General features: G+C 39.7%; 1 protein-coding gene across 3 annotated transcripts in view; it reads left to right on the top strand.

The window, feature by feature from the left end:
• side-VIII (sidestep VIII) overlaps positions 1-21,953 on the top strand; it is a 142,617-nt gene that overhangs the window by 120,145 nt on the left and 519 nt on the right. Inside the window, exons 7-14 of one of the 3 annotated variants that reach the window (XM_066286856.1) lie at positions 6,128-6,272; positions 11,954-12,084; positions 12,892-13,051; positions 19,170-19,463; positions 19,613-19,909; positions 20,506-20,817; positions 21,090-21,505; positions 21,621-21,878. In XM_066286856.1, the coding sequence (XP_066142953.1) occupies positions 6,128-6,272; positions 11,954-12,084; positions 12,892-13,051; positions 19,170-19,463; positions 19,613-19,909; positions 20,506-20,817; positions 21,090-21,505; positions 21,621-21,878 (2,013 nt within the window). Of the gene's footprint in view, positions 1-6,127; positions 6,273-11,953; positions 12,085-12,891; positions 13,052-19,169; positions 19,464-19,612; positions 19,910-20,505; positions 20,818-21,089; positions 21,506-21,566; positions 21,879-21,953 lie in introns of all 3 variants that reach the window. The other 2 variants (XM_066286855.1, XM_066286857.1) reach the window with 2 other exon arrangements.

Here is a 21,953-nt window from a genome sequence, read left to right as displayed (position 1 = left end):
TAAAATCTACTTGCTTTGTCGAGCAGAAATGGAAATTTATAAAAGGAATTGCGTCATATAGAAATTGTACACATTTATATTAATAAATCGAGTGAAAAATTTTTCAATTTTCTCATACATTGCCTTTATTCCCGGAATCTCTAGAACTATAATATGCTCTTCGTTTCAGGGTTGTGCGTGGCGACACAGAGAAAAATCTTCCACGTTTATGTTGAATTTTAATATATTCGAGAAAATAGGAATTCGTTTTAAATTGTCTCTGAAAAATCAATTTCATATTATGCCGGTGCAGCTCTATAAACTCCAGATTAAACCTGAAATTTCTGGCGCCTATGTTCCATATCGACAAAAAACAGAAAACTACGAAATGACTAGTTCACTTTGAGCTGGTGGTATTAATGGAAAAATGATAATCTTTTGTGATGGCCGAGTTTCAAACAACAGCAGCCCGCTTACCTGGTTTCGGGTTTAACTTTGCAACGAATGGCGACAAACATTAACAAAATCGTGAAAGTTTTCAATTAGAACGGTCTATTTCCAGTAAATACACGCAACATCGGAAGTTTAATACTGCGGAGTTGTTTATGTATGTATATAAAATTTGTTTAATTATACAAATTAGTTTAATTTAAAATGATTCTCTCTACGTGGTTTTAGGTATGATAAGTTCGTTTTACACGACCATGGAAAATATAGACATTTCATCATTTTGATGACAATATTTTTATTGCGAGAGAACACGTTTCAAAGCTATACGAAGGCCTTAAAATGATAAAGCTCTAATATGGAATATTGCTTTCACCGCTAAATCTTGAACAAGTCGATATTACGTATGGTCGTGAAAATTACTCTCCCCTTTCACGTAATTAGGGTGCAGTAAATCTTGAACGACCGTTTAATATGGTGGTAATTTAATTTAGTGCCGATAAACATCAACCATAAACAACTTTAATGTCCCCACAATGTTGTCCCGTTGTCGTTGTTTTGTATATCCCCTTTTTATTATGGTTGTAGAGGACGTTCCGTGAAATTTTAATGGACTTCGACAAAAAAACTCAATATTTGTACAAGAGAGATGAGTAAAAATACAAAACTGAATTACAAAATTCATTTGTAGTGATCCCGGAAGGTAATTCGCCGGTCGGAAACGGCCGGAAAAAACCCATTAAGGTCCCGTTAGGCTTGAACTTTGTCCGGGGCAACTCGATTTCAATATAAATGAAATAAACCCGAGAAAGTAAGCCCGGATTATTCCATCGGAAAAATACGGGATTGGGCCACACAACGTCGGGTCTATTATGTTTCCTGTACGGTCTCAAAGCAGGATGTATACTTATGTTTCCCTTTTTCTAAATCAATTGCGGTTTTATTAGATTTTTCTGCTCTTTTTGGGAGAGGATCCAGACAGAAAAAATAGTTATTTGATGTGATTCCGACTAACAACGTTATTTAATGGAAAATACAGAATATCCGCCTCATTATTCGCCAGAGGCAAAAAATCGGCTTGGACACGTATCTAGTACAATTTAACGATGGTCGGTTTCAGCTGGAAAGAGAGCTATGAAATTTCGATCTTGTTAAAAGAGAGAAAGAGAGAGAATTTGCACACGCCTATAGGTATTACACGTTCGGTAGCATTATCTACTTAGTTGAAATTTATTAGATAGCCAAGAAACTGGGGCAAATACTTTTTAATAGGCTGTTTCTCTCAATTAAAAAATATATATATAAACCGAATGAAGAAAAAGACGAAATAAACCGGTCAGGAACGTCCTAAAAAAACCACGCCTTTATGTTATGCAACTCCGGCAAGAAAGGGCGGAGTTTGCGGTAAGCGACCAATCACTAATAGTCACACTCCTTTAATTGCATTACGCTTAACCGTTACGAGGTGAACATTAACTGAATGGTCGCAACCCAATCAACAAAATACTGCCAAACAAATGAGTGACAGCCACCCCTCTATAAGGTGTTGCTTAGTAGGTAAGGAGCGGAGCTTGCGGTGAGGGATCAATCAATGGAGTTCAAGCCCCCTTACTAACGTTACGCTTATCCACTATCAGTTGAGGCCTGTTAATAACTGGTCCTCGTTAATTTTAATTGTGCGAGAGATGTAAATGAAGAAAAGCAATTATTTGCCTCTACGATGGTTTTCTCATCAAGAGATTTTTTTGTTGATTAATTTTCGTCTATCTCACCAAGTAAATAGCCATAATTAAATCAGATAAATGCAACGTAAGTGTGCCCATGTCATACTTTATTAAATAAATAGGTCTCTTTGCCATTGGAGGTGGATGATTTGCGTCAACGAATCACTGGAGAGGAAAGAACATTCTATTGCTTGTCTTGAATCAATTTTGCCAGAAATTTGTGTGAGAAAACCATCAGACGCTCGTTAAATGTCCACTGCAAAAAACGACAGCTGCAACAAGCTTTGATCGTATTTTTCACTTTTTTGCACCATCACATAAGAGGAAAATCCGACGTTTCTGCTGATGTAACTGTTATTATAGCCAGAGGGACGCGAAACGAGACCAATCAAATTATATTCCGGGCCGCGTTGCCGCTTTTGCTTGTAGCAAATGCGTTACGACAACTTTTATTTGTTCGACAAATTTCTTCGTTCCAATTATGAGTGTGCTGTTAACTTTAATGGAAAGAATTTCGGCCGTTTTCACGGTTCCGACGAAATTTTATGTAGTTTTACAAGTTAGGTTTATGGGACGAACGCCTTTCATGTTGACGCTCCGCTGATATTATTGATAATAAAATTTCGCTTTTGTTGTTTTGATGGAAATTTATTGCCTCTTTATCGGTTGCTCTAATGAGCAAGTAACTTTTCAAGTGGAAAAATTCAATATAACTCTGAACGTTTTAGTGAGCACTTTATTAAAAAACATGAAAAAACACGAAATTATTTTAGAATGTGGAAACACCGAAATTGAAGCTCTCAATACAGCAACTTTCAGCTCACGACCGACTAAAACGGCTATAAACTGCGTTAAAGGATGATAAAACTGAGTCGTCGGTCCCTTGGACTGTAAAATTCCAAATATGTATGTCTAGGGGTGTACCCGTAACTTCCATCTTATTATTATTTATTAGAAGGCCATTTCAGAAATTTTACGACTCGCTTTACGACTTTCCCGCATGGTTAATATCGTGGTAACATGGTAAAGAATATCGGTACTGAATCGTTTTCATAAAAAAACTTTTCCAATTTATATTAAGTGTTCTTAATGAGCGAATTCTACTCCTTTTTACAAGTGGTCATACGTCACGATAATAAGCTTATCACAGAATCTTGAAGTGATTGAGGACAAAGGATAAGTGTATTTACTGTTTATTATTAATTCATAGCCATATACTATTACTTAAATCCATTTCCGCCCTGTCATTAATACTGTGGACCAGGTACTCTCAATAGACCAGAGTAGTTAAAGTACTTTAAATCCAACAAATGGGAGTGTTGCGTCATCCTAGAGGACGCCCTTTATAGGAAGCACTACTGAGGATATAGGCGTGGCTTCTGACTAGCTTTTTTTGTTAGAGGGATAAGATACACTTCGCCCCATTTCTAACTGACTACGCCTCCTACGCGACATCATCTTGCTTATCCTGGTTCTGACATTATCAAATAGGAAAATCGTAGTGAAACAACAAATAAAAATATCCCGAAGGGATTTAAAATCTTCAAAATCGTTTAGTTCTCAAACAAAGTTTTCCACGATATACTGAACCGATTCACGTAGTTGGGACACGTCCCGAATTTCGATGGGGACGTTATAAAAGGCAACTGTCGACTATTCAAAGATGTAAACGGGCGTTTTGTTGCATTTTAAAGTGTGATGCAGATGCCCCCAAATACCGGATATCGACGGTGAGTTTCGTGGGCATAAAAAGTACATTGTTGTATTCAATCCGGCGAGAACGTCATAAAACGTTAACGTTAATTTATGACCCTCCGCGTATCTGTCTAGGGCAATTTGGGGCAAAACATGACACTATTTTTTAGCTAATAAATTTAAAATTCGGCCATAAAGATAAATTCTCCGAGGCGCTTTATGAGCTCTATCTGCGAATACCAAATATTCGGAGCTACTAGAAGAAAACATATTTCTGGCCCCGAAAAACAGGCCGGTTGTTATATTTAGCAAAAATGCTCGTATGTGTTATGCAGATTTTATTGAAGACGTTTTTCTTCGGGGACCCTTTCAAATCACATATAAAAAAACAGAAATTTCAGAAGTCGAAATCACGTACTCGTATGTGAAAACCTAGTCTACCTTTACGCTCTTTTTCCGGGGAAATATGATATGTTGAAATATACTGAAAGTACGTGACCTAGTTAATTCCTTGGTACAACAGCGGCATTTTTCATCTGACAACGCACCGTGAACTGGGCCATATTTCTCAACAAGCACACAAAATATGTATATTGTTCAAGAAATCCCTTGATATTGGACAAGAAGACATGAAGCTACTTTCGTTTGTTCAAAAATTGAGAGTAAGTAGGAATTAAATGTTGTGTTGCGTCTATTCAGAACGTTCAGCCTATCGCTGCAGGCCCCGCCCCTGTTACATCTTAAGATACGCCTTAATGCACAGAAGCGGTGCACTATGGAGGTGTGGCTTTAACGATTGGCCACAAACAGGATTTCTTAATACATTATCTTAGATATAATTTAATTACATTATATTATTTACAATTAGATCGCCGCATTTTCGGCCGTCTCTTTCCAGAGAGCTCATTTTCCAATACCGTTTAATACGATACGAAATTAAATAGCTGTCCCGTCGGTAATAAATATATCGCATATAGAATTAAAGTGATTTAAAATAAATAATAGCAATAGGACTCGGCGAAATAAATTTCGCCAATCGATCGCAGAGATTTTCGCGTATCAAATTAATAGCTGCTGCACACTAAACTACTTTTCGTGTTATTAAAGCTATTAATGAAAACCTGGGCAATTTCAAAACTACATATAACGTTCGGCGATTTTCGAAATTAAATTTTATCGATTACTTGGACGAGCAGAGAGGACTACAATTTTTCTGTTGCAAAAACTAATTTCATGAGATGATGCATTCATCATTTAGTTAAGACGCTTAAAGATTGTGTGCAATTTTTGTAAGTTTGTAACTTGCAGCTTAAAGTAACCGATGATTCCCCACCGTTTAATTGGTCCTGTGGGCCGGGTACTTTATTACGGGGAGCGCCCAGAAACCAAACAAATCAGAGATTCGTGCTGTGCGCTTCTTGTCACTCTACGCCATTTAAGTGGAAGTTTGTAGATAAGAGAAAGTTTGCCAAATATATTAGATTTTACTCAAAGGGTTTAGTCGTAATCTGTGGTTTTCGAAAATTACAGTTTTGTTTTAAATTAAACTCACCTTATTTGAGTCTCCCTGTATAGTAAACGCTCGCATATTGAAGTGGTTACAGTGTAATATATTTCTCAAGATCAAAAGCGTTCTGGTAGATTTTTTTTTTTTTTAGGATTATTTTCAGCATTTACGTAATGAAGCTCTAAAATACATAAGCAATTTCAAACTTGCATTAAATTAAACTAATTAGGTAGAAGCTTCGGGTAAGATAAAAGCCCCACTCCAACAAAATATAACTCAACACATTAATTCACGTTCCCACTTCAGCTTCATAATATTTTACAGTTTACGCCGCAAAGTCCCTAAGCATATTGTCCTGCATGAATTTTAATATCGCGGGGTCAAACAATGGGCCGGCTGTATATTCTTCTAAATAAATTGCACTTCTGCGGGTACAAATTCTTCGGTTCACAGGAAATTTTTGTTAGTTGCGCATACATTAAATAAATTTTAGCGCAAACCCGAATCGTGGTCGTTGTTGTTGTTATGCAGACGAGCCTTTAAATAAGGGTGAAAACCCGGGACTTGTTTTCCTTTCTGAGCGAAATTCGATAGAAGTGTAGTACGCAGAATGACCGCATACATAAATCTTGGAAAAACGCCACCCTGCCACTGCAGACTATTGCAATTTGCTGTGATGTATGGATGCAATATCCCCTAGTCTTATCAATAGAACCTTTTATTACGTGTTAATAAAATCCGAGAGGGCTTCTCTTCATTTATTTGTTCCTTTCAGGCCACTGCTGATGGGAACATCACCACCAGCGTCCTCACTTTCGTCCCAACTGTGGAAGACGCGGGGAAATACCTGTCGTGTCGTGGACAGCAACCTTTGATCCCGGACAGTGGCATGGAACAAGGCTGGAAACTCGACATCCATCGTAAGAAGTCAAATATACATATACATTGGATGACTTTGTACCTGCTTCGAAATAGGGGCAGTAGCTTTACCAACTTACCTCCCTTAATTAGGGCCAATCGCCTACTCGCCACTGGTTCATTACCTTTTTTTCGACATTGACAAGAATATCGGTTAAAAAATGACCAAAAGTACACAGCAAGAAGCTATTTATAAATTAATTAAGCTTGTCACCTAATTCTCCAACCCGCACTCGCTTTCAATTATTCTCTCTGGAGGAGGAATGGAGGTAATTAAAGAAAGCCGTCGGCTCTAATTTACGGAAAGTTGGGTAAACAAAAATCCGCTGAAAAATCAATTAGGAACAAAGCCGGAAAAAAGAACGGCTTCAAATGTACAGACGACCGATAAATTGTTAGTTCGTTCGGGCGAAAAGCCGTAGTGGGAGTGTCGATGTCGATTTTGTAGATATTTTCAGTTTAGAAATCGTTCTTGCCAGAGGCGGATCGAGTTGAAGCCCATTTGGCCTTTAGCTGCGACGTAACATATAAAAGGAGTTGAGAAAAATCTAACAGAGATTTTACGCACAAAACGAAATTTCAAGAATAATCATACGCCCGCAATATGCCATATAGCATGCTCTCACTTTATAAGAGCGGCGGCAGCGCGTATTTATTAAGTAGCTCAAAATATAGACAAGATTAGTCAATTATACAGGATGTTAGGGAAATAACTTTTGTAAATTTAACCAATGATTAAGAACATGAATTTGAACAAAAAATTACTAACAATTGACGACGTCACGTCGTGTTTATTTCATACCGATACCTCCCTAAACAGTGTCATAAACTAGGTATGCATTTTTATAAGGGTTTTTTAAACATTTTAAACATTATGGAATTCTTGTTTTATTATGTTAAAATGCCACTTAGTTCTGAATTATTATTGCCATCTCTAATTATCGTAACATGTTACGTTACGCATTTTACACCCCTCACATTGCAATAGAAAATCTTCGAAATGTTCACCACTTGAGTCCACGCATGCACGACGGCGTTTTAACCAATTTTCCCGTATGCAACGGAAAATTTCATTTGTCGAGCTGGAAATTTTCTTTCTGGATAACGATTAGCGGAAATGCGCCCAACTTGAACGGAATTTTGTAACGTCTCTTTCTCTCCCCCTCTCTCTCATTCTCTCTCCCCCTCTCTCTCATTCTCTCTCCCCCTCTCTCTCATTCTCTCTCCCCCTCTCTCTCATTCTCTCTCCCCCTCTCTCTCATTCTCTCTCCCCCTCTCTCTCATTCTCTCCCCCCCCCCCCTCTCTCTCATTCTCCCCCCTCTCTCATTCTCTCTCTCTCATTCTCTCTCTCTCTCATTCTCTCTCTCTCTCATTCTCTCTCTCTCTCATTCTCTCTTTCTATCTCTTTCTCTCTCTCTTTCTCTTAATCGAACGCATGTCGTGGTACTCGCGTAAATAATGCATCTTCACGTAGGTACTGTTAATTAGTTGGAATGAATTTACGTATTTGTAAAGAGTCAGCTTTAACCAGCTATGGGGTATTAAGAAACTGCAAAAAATAATTATAACAAAAATAAACTCAGTTTCCTCGATCACGTTCAGTGCGGCGTAGCCGCCGAACTTTACTTTTACCGCTTAAGTTGTATTATTAGTTACTAATTAACTTTTAAATGGTTTTAGCAGTGTTATTACTGAATAATTTTACCTTTTTCTATCGCCTGTTAAAAAATCAACATCTGTCAAGTACGTTTTTCATCATTTTACTAAAATTTTAGGCCTGTCACAGTTCTTCGGTCGTCAACATCGGTTTTTTTTGGCCAACTATTAGGTTTTCGACCCCGATTGTAACGAAATCTTTGTTCGTAATAATATTCGTAATCAGTGGTTGAATTTGCGAAAGTTATTTTCCTAACGCCCCGTATAACACTGTTTGACGCAGTCCCACAAAGGCATATCAGTTGCTCCCAACCTTTCAGCGTAAAGCCATTTTTCGATACATTCAACACAACATTTTAATGGAAGCTAATAAGATTAAATTAACGCTAATTAAATCAAATTTCGGTTAATTGATTTGTCAATGCTTCGGAAGTTGTAGGAATTAGAATTTTGCTACCCATGGAACGGACTTAGAACTTCAGGAGGTAGTATGTCTCGAGCTACGACTCAGTTGTGGATTTAAACTCCAGTTGATCATAATTTAAATTTATGAATATTTTCGAAAGGTTTCGGGAGGGAAGAGAGAACAAGTAGAATTAAAACTGAGCCCCTCTCAAATGTATTTAGAACCCATCAAAAATTGATTTGCAACCCCTGAGAAACAGATGTCCTCTTTAGCTAAACCGAATTATTTATGGCTGGTTTAAATTTATGATTTTGTTTCGGGGTTTATGCTGGAAAATATATAGGAAGGAAGGTGAAAAGGAAGCGTCGCAGTGAAACTCAAACGCATTTTAAACCCATTAGAGGTGGATTTCGTACTTTAGATTTAGAACCTACAAATCTTATCCTGCATTTCGGCGCTTGCCTTTTGCATTATGGTAATGGTCGAGTACGGTTCTGCCTCGTCCAAGCCTGTCTTTGCTAAAATAAATTGTCCGTTGAAGATCTGAAGTTGCAACAAATATCTTCCTGTTTTTGAAATAAATACGTTCCTGTTTGGAAAAAAAACAATAACGTGCCAAAGACATTTGCATAAATAAAATAGGGCGAAACATAACGAATGGGAAAAACTGCGAAAATCCTCTTTCTAAGCGAGAGAGGGTTATGTGTCGCGACGTTTATGAATAAACGCATTAGGGACTTTTTTACACCCCGTCGTAAACAAATTGCAAACATTCCTCGAATAGGACCGTTCCGAAGTTAAATGGAAACGAAAATTCTACGAGCCCGGAATATTTATTAAGGTCAAGCCCTGTACATCCCCCTGTTTGAGCATGGCAATACTTGTAGGATGCAAATCAAGAGCCGTTGCAGGTCGCGATATGTTCTTGAAGTGCCATAATTAACGGCTCAGATGCAGCCAGGACTAAGTTATGGGCTTAACAAGAGATAGGGTGTAATTTAGCGTCGGCCGAGGCCCAAATGTGGACCATATTATCCGGAACTTATTACTGCGCCGGAGTTGCAAATTTCATTTGCTTTGTACCCGGAATTTTGCTTAATTGCATCAGGTTACCGGCAACGGGAAAGACGGGCTTTAAATTAGTTGGAATTTGCCCTTAGTTAAAAGACTGCGCGACTGCTGACCAATCAAGTCTAATTTTAGAACATTTTTATTTCGTTCCCACTTGAACCCAGAGAAAATATTCTTGTACAAATATTAAAAAAAAAACTTAATTTCAAGGCAAAAAGGCCATCGGCTATTCGGCCCTTCTGCCCTCAGGGATACACTTGAATCTACACGTGCATAACCATTCGCAGAATACTAAAGGCAGAAAGTGAAAATGTGGAATGGTCAAAGTAAAAAATAAGCGCGACTGCCTCGTAATGCAAGGAGGGTTCAGGACGGTCCAGTTGTGACCACTGTCTTACCATTTCGCCTGAACTTGTAAAGGTCTTTACGTTCATACAGTAATTGATTTCATAGATTCTGTAGCGGGTTGTCGACGCCAGCTATTGGCTGACAGGAGAAGCTAAGGCGCACTAGCGCCGTCTATCAGAATGCGCTTCGAACTAACTCGCCCGCAACGTTCCTTCTGAGACTTTACAAGTAGTGTTTAAGTTCTTTGACTACGTTTCTATTATCGAATTCGCGTAAAACTGATTAATTAATAATGTAAGAATGATAACTGCCCGATATTTAAAATAGAAACGAATACCCTTTTAGGTAGGCGTGCTGAACGAAACTAAGAACTGACAAATTATTTGGAAAAATTTTGAACTAAATAATTTCCGAAATCTGGCTGATCCTAAATTTTTGTGGCCCATCAGTAATTTATTGCAGACCTGTGGTATTGAGCACTCTAGAAGCAAATCTACGCCTATGTAATGTTGCTCTGGACCGAAGGGCGCCCCTCGGGTATTAGGGGTCTCGGCGCTCTTGGCTCTCGGCTCAATCTTTGATATTGTATTTTAAAAAATCCTGAAAATATTCCTGAAATTTTTGGGGATATAAGTCGAACAACATATTCAACAGTTTTTTCAGATGTTTTAAACACAAATCGTCAGTTATGTCTAGGTCATCCTTTGTGACTCTAACTGAGCCTGCAGCCGATGTCCGACTAGTTTCTTATGTTATTGAGGTGTTGTTGAGGTGTAATTTATAGAATATATTTGGTTCTGTCCAAAGAGCTCGTTTCCTGCTTAATAATGGTATCCCTGTTCTCCTAGTTAATTCTTCCTATTTGAGGACAAGTTGAACTCTCGTGATTGCAATGATATGGAATATTTGGATTGCTCAGTTTTTGTTTCTTTGCTATAGGAGTTTCGGTTCGGTCCAATACTTTTTTTTTCCTTAGGTGGAGTGTGAAAGTATTAAGAGTAGAGTCCGACTTTTCCTAGTTTTGGGTGTTTGAAAGCCACCGTAGGAGGTCTGGATTCTTGTGAGCTGCTAGGGTACATCCTTCTTTTCAAGAAACCCCTGTATTTATCGCCAAAGGGGCGAAATGTTTACAAATTCTTCGAGTTCTTTTGTACTTTTATGGACGCGGAGCGATAAAAAGTTTTTATACATTCCGTTTAGATACGTCTTATTTACACCAAAGCTGCTGCAAAACACCTCAAGAAAATGATACTTTTTGCTTTAATTATTTATTTCGAAGCCATTAATTTCTTTACAGATCAATTTTTGTTCTGGTGCAAAATCGCATCCGCAGTTGGGGGAAGCTAGGAAATTCCTTCCCTAGATCAGTCTGACCAAACTGTCCCCGGCAACGCAAACTCCAGTACTTTGGTTTTCCCCAAATTTAGGGATTATTTCACGTTTTCAGAACAGTTTTTCCCCCTTTAAGCCCACACCTAGGTCCCTTGGTGAATTTTTTTTTGTATTGTTTAACCGCCCTTTAACACTACGAAAATCCCAGCAAAGAAAACAGCCACGCCTCCGCTCAAATTTATTAATTATATTTGCCCAAAGGGGACCCTTAATCTGTCCCGCAGTTTAGCTTCTCTTTATCCCGTGGCGTGGTAGATATTTTGCGGAATAAAGGGTCTTGGTTCTTTTAAAAACGCGTTAAGTGTTCCCCTGAAGAGGACCCTCGTTAATTGTTAATGAGTCGAGACGGAGCCCCTCAAAACCGTGATTATTTTCTAGTTATGGTTTGTACATAACGATCTTGTTGTACTCCAGTGTATGCCAAGTTTCTTTGACGATGCCCTCCTTGGGCTACTAACTCTTAGCAATTTCTTATTAAGCTAATATCATGCATACTACATGAGCCTCGGCAGAGCACACAAAATCTAACTTTATTGCATTAGTTCGAAAAGGTCGTCTGCAACTAAACGGACGTTTCATACAGTAACTTTTGATAACTTTTACACGGACCGTAAACACGTTAAGTGGCTTTTCCTTTGTGCCGAAAAAGTTCGAGGTTTTACGGTTGTTGTTATGCGCCCTTCATCTTTTACGGGGATAGAAATTAAAATGTGACCAGCCAGAATTCTTAACGGACCTTTTGGAAATTCTAAACTGAATATTTGATACACGCCAGGTCAAGTGCTAAATTTCGTCTATGTTGCTTTCAGATGTACCATTAGTGTCTCTCGAGCTGGGGAGCACGCTGAATGGAAGCACCATTAAAGAAGGGGTGGATGTTTACTTTGAGTGTAACATCAAGTCCAATCCGTGGGTGTTTAAAGTCAGCTGGAGGCACAATGTGAGTAACGAAATTGTAATTCAATGCACTCCTTGCGAGAATTAATTTGAGGAGTGCACGATTTACGGGCCAAAGGATCAAAGTATTGGTAACTTTACCTACAAGATAATTTCCATGGAAGCTTGCCCCTGAACCTTCGTCGCTTCTATGAAAACTATCCTTTTGGTAACGTTATCCAGACTTTGATCTTTCGGCGCTTAAACTGCCAGTCTCAGGAAAATTGATAAAAAAAAGTTTGGGGTGGGTTTACATGCCAGTATCATACAAACAGTCCAGTGTGTAGTGATTTGGCGAATTAAAAAGAGGTTGCCCAATCGTCCCCATGAGACGCCACTGATTTGTCTAATTCCACTTCAGAGAGTCCCTTTAACGGAGTGGAAAAATTTTATTTAATGGAACTCACAGGCAGAACTGCGACCCCCGCACAAAAGCAGGGGCGGAACATGATTTTTTGAGTTCCAAACTAAAAAAAAATGAATATCGATTTATTGAAAAAAAAAACGTTACAGATTGATCTTGTTCAAATGGAGTAATTATAAGCAAATGCAATGGTAAACAAGCCCAACCCTCTCATCTCCTTAAACCCAAGTTTCCAACTTTATTATTTACACATTAAGTTTCCGAAGTGAACTGACTGGCAAACTTCTAAAAGGCGTCCGAGGATCAGTTTTGGAACTCCCGAAATGGCACATAACAGTTTGTTGACGAAGTTTGGATGTGTTGGCAAATTTGAACATGTTAGTGCGATATGATTTCCCCTTGAGCGCAAATGCGCTTTTTCAAACGGTTTTCGTGTTTGTTTTGCAGGGCCAGCCGCTATATAATAACGCTCAAGCTGGCACGATTGTCAGCAATCAGAGTCTTGTCCTGCAATCAATTACAACTGCCAGGTCTGGACATTACACCTGTGTCGGACACAATCAAGAAGGAGATGGCGAGAGCAATCCCGTGTTATTGGACGTCAAGTGTGAGTTTATTACTATTAAGCAGTTTGAATTACTACTGAGTTTCACATTCATCACCATGTAAAATTATGAATGAAAGTTAGGAGGGGTGGAATTCGGCACTGCTCTGAGTTAAAACACACTGACAATAACATAATATTTACCCCCTACTAAAGGGTTAAGACGATTACCCTCGTTTGCCAATTCGGTGGCAATTCTTCAGAAAATAAGAAAAAAATGTGAGAAACGACAATAAACGATAAACTAATACGCATACAAGATTAACATTAAAGATGTTTCAAAATCTGAAAATGAAATAAGGAAGAAAGTTCCCCATATATAATAATTCAATGGGTATAAATCTGGTGAGCGTGCCGGTCAACGTGGTTATGCCTCGTTTCATGCCGACCAACGCACGTCAGATATATTCATTGCGACAATTAAGCTTGTCTAAGTTGATAAATTTACGCTTACCTGTGAGTGTCCCGTTGGAAAAGAAATGGGGATCTTGCCCCAACGGTACCAAGATATTGGTGACGGGCGCGTGCCAGTGATATGAAGTTTAGACACGGTCCGCACCCGTGCTGTTCTATTTTTTTTATTCTGTTGCATCATTTCCGAATCAGAACGCGTAATGAAGGAGCTGCTAATGGATGAAGTGATGTAAAGATGATGTCTAGGGGCACTTCATCATTAAAAACCGCCTTTGTACCATGCTTCCCGGCCAGAGGCCGATTATCCGAGACGACCTTAGAACTAACTTAATATGCACCGAAATGGGCAGATCCTCATTGCCAAGAGCTAACTTAATTTTAGTCAAAGCTTTCATGTCTTTCAGTTCTGCATTCTACTTTGAAAGCGCTCTCCATGAACGATAAAAATAAAGCTTCCATGACCCTTTGTAATACGGAATTACGGTTTTTCGCTCTTTAGTGTCGACATCGTATTAAATGTGATCGCGACATTTTTTTCTCTCTGCCTGCGTGTTAATAGAATACGTCAGTAATTAAATTAAATTAAATTAAACTCCGCAAAGCCAAAAATGCAATTTCGATGGGAAAATGCAATTTCGTTTGACCAATCATGTAAATGTGCTCCTTCTTTGAACTGGCCCTCTAATTTGAGCCGAAGCGAATTGTTTCACTGTATTGCCAATATGGTCGTTAGCCACTTCATAAAGGCCTCATTTTCGGGTAACAGATTTAATTAATTTTCAATTAGTTTTTAGTTGTTGCCAGCCCAGCCAGAACAATGCGTAGGAATTAGGGCATTCGAATCGAGGGTCTTTAAAATTCGATTGCCTTGTCACGTAAAATAGATTAAAAACCGTTATATTTTAGTTATTGGAAGCTTCAGCGGGAAATTTCGCTTCGGGGGTAGCGATTTATCGCTTAATTTCTGCAAACTTCTGGGAGCCACTTAAATCGTGTGCGCAACTCTGATTGATTACCTCGAGGCCGCGCTGTACCACTGTGTTTTTGTGTATTTCCCCGGGGGAACCAAATAACGTCAAGTTCAAAAATCTCCCAAGAAATATTTCAAACCAGACACAGATATGAATAGAAATTTTTGATCTATTAGTTCGCTCCCAGTTTCAGCGAATGTACGTTTTTGCCCCGCTTTTATATCGAGCAGGGATCATTAATCACCGATATGTAGATGTGCTATTTTCCATTCATTCCTTGTCCGTGATTGCGATCTGACATGATGAGCGCAGCCGGCAAAAAATATTGTCATATTTTATTGCCTAACGCGCAATCAATTATGTTAAGAACTTTGAATGCAGAGCCGTGAAAAATGAGCCCTCTTTTGTAGTTTCTCTATCTAAATCTCATCGCAGTTTCTCATGCCGTGTCGGTTCGCAAAAGTTCCGTCACAACGCAATCGAGGCCTGAATCCGAATATTTCAGAGCAGTAATATAAATCTTGAAGTCTCCGTGATAGGAGTAAATCAGGCCTCTAATAGATTCAAAAGCTTAGCACGCCCCTGATTTTAGTCAGCCTAAGTTGGTGGATTACTGTCAGTTGAATGACTTGATCTGCGCGAAAACTCAGTGGCGCAGCACGCTCCCGTTTTCGGTAATATTATATAACTTTTAAGATAGAGAGAAGATATACATATATGCGATGATGAAGTGTGATGGAAATATTAGTTGCGACAAGGCGCATGTCGTGCTCGTCTCGAACGGCGTACGACGTTGCCAATATGTACATAAAACGGGTTCCCGTATTTGAAGATTTGAATTGGCAACATTAGATGGTAAATTTTTTCCACTTTTCCTATAGCCGATGTTTCGATCAAAAAAAATATTTGTAATTTGCACGACTTTAGGGATAATAATAATCCAATTTCGCTCGTTACTGAAACTTAATAATGTAGCTGCAAAGGCATTGAAACTCGTCCTCTTACATCCGACAAAAGTTCGTTATATTCAGGTTTTCTTGAATTTGATGGTATTTACAGCATTTCTACGTATTCTTATTGTGCAACGGTAAACCCGTTTCTGTGCTCGAGTTCGCAATTCAGCTTTATGATGATTATCAAAGACTACTTATGGCAAATGGATTTTTAAATCTTGCCACCCCCGAGTTCCTAAAAATATAAACTACAAATGACAATGCTGCAACACGTCGATCTCAGAATGAAAAGGAAAGATGAAGAACGGAAAATGTTCTTACGCCCGATTGACAATATAACAGGGGTGGCAACCACCACCATGCAATGGTACAAGGGATCTTCAAGTTCTCGTTGCAAGTCTTCACGCATCGGTTAAGAAGTTTTATAACAAGCTCCTGTAATTTTTGAGCGTAAGATACTGCGTGACATAGAAAAGAAAACACCCTGTAAAAATGGTTGTATTTAGGTCATTTTTGGTATACGTATTTCTTACGCTAAAAAAAACACCTCATTAAAAATTTGAACAAATTTAATTGTTATAAACCAAAAGAAAAATTATAATTTGTCGGTCTTCCACAGTATTTTGTACATTCCTGTACACGTCTAGGCATGGACCTAATGAGGTGATTGATGTTCTCTTGGCGGACCTCATTCCAGACTAACTGGACAGTATGACATAGCGCCAGCAGGGTTTATGGGGGTTGGGGTAAATTATACAACCTTCTACCTGCAATATCACATACATAGTCAATCGGTGAGAGGTCTGAAGATCGAGGTGGTCAAGGTAGCAAATAAATTTGATTTTGACGAAAGAAGTCCATAGTCATTCTAGTCACATGTGATCGTGCATGGTCTTGCTAGAAAATTCGATTAGCAAGAATTTCCAAATATGGCACGAGATGAGATTCCAGCACTTCTTAGATGTATCGTTGAGCTATCATACTGCCTTTGGTGAAAAGTGAAGGTGACCTGCTACCGTATGCATTAGGACCCCAAACCATTACCCCAACAGTCTTATGAACATGCCTCTGTATTTTAAACTGAAAGTCCCGTCTCTCACCCCGTCTTCTTCTTACTCTTGCCCGACCATCATGCATAACGAAACAAAATCTGGATTCGTCACCAAACACGATATTATCCCATTCCAGATTCCAATATATCCGTTCTCTGCGCCATTGCAGTCAATTTTGACAACGATTTAAGTTTAGTGGTAACAGAAGACGGAGACGATAAAAAATCAATTCAAAACTTTTTATCCGACCATAAATGGTTCGAATCCCAATGGGCCATCCATACTCAGCAAACCACTGATCCGCCAACGTCCTCAACGAGATCAACCTATCTCGTAGGGCCATAATTCGAAAGCAGCAATCTTGGCATTCTGTAGTTTGTCGGGATCGTCCAGTACCTCTTTTTCTGCCCGTTTGCTCTTTTTGGAACCATGTCTGACACCATATCACTATAGTGTTTACAGTACGGTTCAAGCTAGTAGCGATTTTCCGAAAATGATCGACCAGCTTTTAGTAGACTCACTATTCGACCCCTCTCAAACTCGCTCAATTGATGAAAATTTCGCTGCATTTTGCATTTAGGCATATTTGATTAATTTAAAAGCACTTTCTAAGCACACTATACACCAATAAATGATATTTTGCAATCATATTGTTGAAATTTTATTGCAATATTCATAGTAAAAACAACTAAAATTTCTGATAACTCGTAAATGTATTGATAAATATGGCTGAAATTTTAATCGTTTTTCGTGTTTCCATATACAAACACGCATGCCAAAAATTATTGAAATAAAACCATTTTTACGGGATGTTCTCTTTTCTATGCCACGCAGTATACATGCAGGCCTTGTACAGGAATCGCGCAAACCGCGCTTTTAATATATCTCCAAAAGAAGAAGTCGAGAGGTGTGAGGCCGGGAGATGCAGCTGGCCAATCGATGGTACCCTTCCTGCCCGTCCATCTATCAGAAAAATTATTATCAAAAAACTGTCGAACCGGCAAAATACAATGTCGAGAGGCACCATCCTGTCGGAAACGTAATAAATTCCTATCGAACATTAAGTGCCCGTTCTTGTTCGTTCTTCTTTTGACGATTTCACGGAAAATCAAATTAAACTAACAAATCGCTTTGCACCAAATTCGACTCGAGCATTTGTAAAAAAGCTTTATAAGAAACTAAATAGTTCGATAAGCGATCCGCAATTGTTCGTTATTATAGCTAAATAATCGTTTTTAAAACGAAATTGTTTTATAAAGAGATTATGCGTTTCTGACCCTTATGTGGCAAGTAATTGATGTTGGAAGTCTTTTCTTTGAAAGTTGAAAACATAAAAAGAATTTTCCGAATTGTCTCGTGCCAGAATATCCAGGCGGCGCCACCGGTGCCATGGGAATCAACCGTTTCCTGCCGCGATGTCGTGTTGTCTGACGGGGCTTCTAATTTGTTTTTCGCTGATATGCATTATTTATGTCTTTTTTGATATTCAAATTTGAGCACAAATCGTGTCGGCAATGACAGCACGCGGTGATGTAATATATGTGCCCCAACTTCCCTCGTACAAGTTTTTCTTCCCGGTCGTAAATAATGAGCGAAGCACATCGGAAAGATGCACCTTCGCTCCGTATGGATATATTCGTCAATAATCGTGCCGTGCGGTTATACTCGTCAATATTTGAATAAGCGAAGTAAAGAGCTAATCGATGGGCGGGGGGTGTTGGGGGCTGCCGAATGCACATCAAAGATAACGGGGTAAATAGAACGATACGTGGAGCCCCTGGGGGCTGATTACAATACGCGCTCCCCTGGTGTCAATCAATCATATAGCTGTGTAACCGATTTAGGTGGGAACTTCCGTCTGCTTGTGGAAATTTTCCAAAAAATATATTTTAAGCGAATTGATTTGAAGTGGAGAAATATGCATCAAGAGAAATTTCTATTTGATATGAGAGAAAATAGGAGAATTGAAGCAAATCGAATCGCGAAATGTTGGTTGAAATATGAACGGCTGATACACAAACCGGCATGAATACCCAACGCAATTTGAAAAACGGCATAGCAAAATCTACAGGATGTTCCGAAGGACCGAAAGGAGTCCGACAAACTCTATGCACGTGTGGCAGTTATTTTTAGGGCACACAAACACCTGTTTTGAAAACCAACAGTAAATTTCAATGATCCGCAATCAAAAAATGCCCACGTGCTCCTTGGATATCTCGAAAACTAAATATTATTTTAAGATCAAATCACGAGTCTTCTCCCTTTACGGCTATCGTGCGTCGTTCCGACTTTAAGTTTAATCAATTCGAGCACCCCAGCTTTTGAACCTTTTAGATTTCGTCAGTTAGGTTCATGTCAGGAGATGTTATTGGACCTGCAGAAATATATTTCATCAGCGCCATCTGCCGTGTCTTTTCGCTGCGTCCAAACCAAATCTTCGAGTGTAGGCAGCTAGACTTAGCAAATAGTCGTATTACCGCTGAAATGACGCATAAAATCGAAATAGGTCTTAAACTTCTCGGACCATTCCTGCCACCATTTTCATTCATCTCACTCCCCCATTTAGGTTTACACTGTCATGCACTCTACGTCCCTTAATGCTAATAACGTCCTCAGTTTTCATACGAAGTACATATAAAGGTGTGAAATCCCCCTGTGCTTCTTGTGATTTGAAATTCCCCTGAATCCACTCACCACCTTGACGATACTAAATTCGATTTCCAATATACAGATATTCCAGTGTGCAGGCCAGGACAACACAAAATATTCGGAGCCGCGAAGCAGGAAACCGTACGGATTCCCTGCGAGGTCGAAGCCAACCCCCCTGATGTGGAGTTCACTTGGAAGTTCAATAATTCAGCTGATGCCTACGAGATTTCTTCCGAACACATCTACACTGAGAATACGAGGAGTGTTGCGAAATTTGTGCCCGTCACTGAACAGGACTATGGTACCCTACTCTGTTGGGGCAGGAACGAAATTGGGTTGCAGAAAGAACCTTGTGTGTTCTATATTACCCCTGCAGGTACCTTATTGAAAGCCGAACTCAGAAGATTGAGTATGGGAACGAATTGAAATGGGAACAGTAAAATCTTCACTCAGTCCGAACTCAAACTTCTTAATCTAACCGTCAGAGGGTAAATTAATTCTCTAGTTAATTTACCTCCTTCTTAGGCAAGCCAGACTCTCTCTCCAACTGCTCAATCTCCAACCAAACCTCCGACTCAATCTACATAGAGTGTTCAGAAGGATTCGACGGAGGCCTCCCTCAAACCTTCGTGGTCGAAGTATATGAAACCCAGTACAAAAAAATGGTAGGAAACTCCACCTCCAAGGTGCCAACGTTCACTGTAACTGGACTGGAGAGCGGAATGGAATTCGACATCGCCCTCTTTGGGGTGAACAAAAAGGGGCGCAGTCCCGTGACGCATCTCGCTGCTTATACCCTCAAGGGGGCAGAAAAGCACACTGGTAAACTCAATTTTTATTTATTCCTAACCGTAAAGAATAACTTGATAAGTTGCGATGGGAGCATTGACCTGGTCACCTTTTTTCATTTTCTCTACGATGTTCTCATCACTGTAAGTCCTCTTCATGATTTGGACTTCTTCAACAACAACAGGCAATTTCCTGAAAATTCTCACCCCATTCTGGCTTCCTGCGGCTCACTACTACCTACCAAACCGCGTACCAGTGAAGTATGTTCATTTTTCTGCATGTTGATGAAGTACTCAGCTGCGTAGTCGACCACATCTTTGGGTTGGTTCAAGAGACAGTTGATCACGAATTCAAGGTGGTCCCGAAAATCACATTGGAGTTTCGATGCACATCAAAGCCGATGGTGGTCTAGATCTGTTGGTTTAAAATTTCAACCTGCAATAGTTCGCAGCGATTTGGTGGTTGCCGCTTGGCTACAGATTTCTTTCTATCATTCCTTGACTCTCAGAAATTAGACGAGAACATCATTTTTTCAACGTAAATTCTCAGTGTATGTTTGAGAGATGTGTTTTTGTCATTTTAGTGGTGGTCAGAATTAGGTGAAATTCTCCTGACTTTCTTGTTTGTAGCACAAAAACCGACTCCTCCAGAAAACTGTACGATAATCAACCAACAGTCGTACTTAATCCGGTTGAGATGTCAGGTGAACTTTGAGCAACGTTTCAATTCGGACAACGTGTATCTTCTGCAGATCTATGATGCTAATACCAGGATCTTGGTGGGTACTGCCACCTCTCAGAACCCAGAGGATATTAGTTTTTCAGATCTCCCTCCAGGACATAACGATTTATTGTTGTTCGTTAGAACCATAGGGGAGAATTCTTTAACCAGTGAAGCCTCCATTATTTATGCCCCTGCATTTAGAATGATCAATAACAAGGGTAAGAAAAAGGGATCAACAGGTGATGGTGCTTTGGCATTGATCTAACACGTTGAAATATAGAACTTTTAATGTCCTTAGATCTGGCTGCTCTGGGTGTGGGTTATCGTTATGTAATTTATTTCACCAGTATTTAACCGAAACCGCATTTCTTGAAATTTTTTGGACCATCCTGTGCCTAAATACATATAGGGTAAATTTATAGTCTTGCAGTCGTACTAGAAACATTAGCTCCTCACGATTTCAGAGTTCTTAAACCTCATCAACTTTCAGCCGCAACCCCTGTGCTCCTGCAAATCACCCCTTTACTGGGAGCTTTAATTGGGGTGGTAGCAGCCCTCATCTTGGTGGCGATCATCATAGTGGTGGTTATACGGCTACGAGGGGGTGGAGATAGGGATGACAAGGACTATGATGACGGAGGTCTCTCTTCTTCTGGTCGTAGGTGTGTTGCAGGAAACAACAGCGACAAAGCTAGCATCGAACCCTTAAACAAAGATATGAACGACAGTGTTGACAGTCTGGAAGAAAAAAATCCGGATATCATCCCTCAAAACAATGCAGATGATGAGTACCAAGATGAAGAACGAGCTTTCGAGCGTCTCAACAACGCCCCTTCAGTCCGAGTCTACAGCAGACTACACAACCCCAACAACCAAACCAACAATGGAATAAACTATGGCAAACCTGTAAGTATACTACCGACCATTTTACTAACCCCCGCAGTTGCCGACTAACCCAAACTTTCAGACCCAAACATCCACAGAACTAACCTATGCCGAACTCTCTATCTCCACCCAACAGATGGCGCCGCACGTGGTCTACAACCCCCATCCACCCTCGATAGCCCTAAACATGGTGCGGAGGCAAGAACCTATAGTGTACGCGCAATTAGACATGAAGAGGATACCCCCACCGGGGATGGGGATGCCTCATCCGGGAGGATTCCAGACTCTGCACCATCCCCATTTGCCGGCCTACATGACGAGGCCCATAAGGGATGATCAGATGCTGCAAGATGGGTCGATCAGTTCCGAAACGCCGCTGTTGGGGCCTGGAAATGTAAGTTGCATTCCGTAAACGGGTTAGATGGGTATTGGTCGAATTAGGTGAGAGATGAATTTGCTTTTGACTCCA

The sequence above is a fragment of the Euwallacea fornicatus genome, chromosome 10 (genome assembly GCF_040115645.1).
Source record: "Euwallacea fornicatus isolate EFF26 chromosome 10, ASM4011564v1, whole genome shotgun sequence".
In the NCBI taxonomy this organism is placed as follows: Eukaryota; Metazoa; Arthropoda; class Insecta; order Coleoptera; family Curculionidae; genus Euwallacea; species Euwallacea fornicatus.
This window is presented reverse-complemented; position numbering and strand designations above follow the sequence as displayed.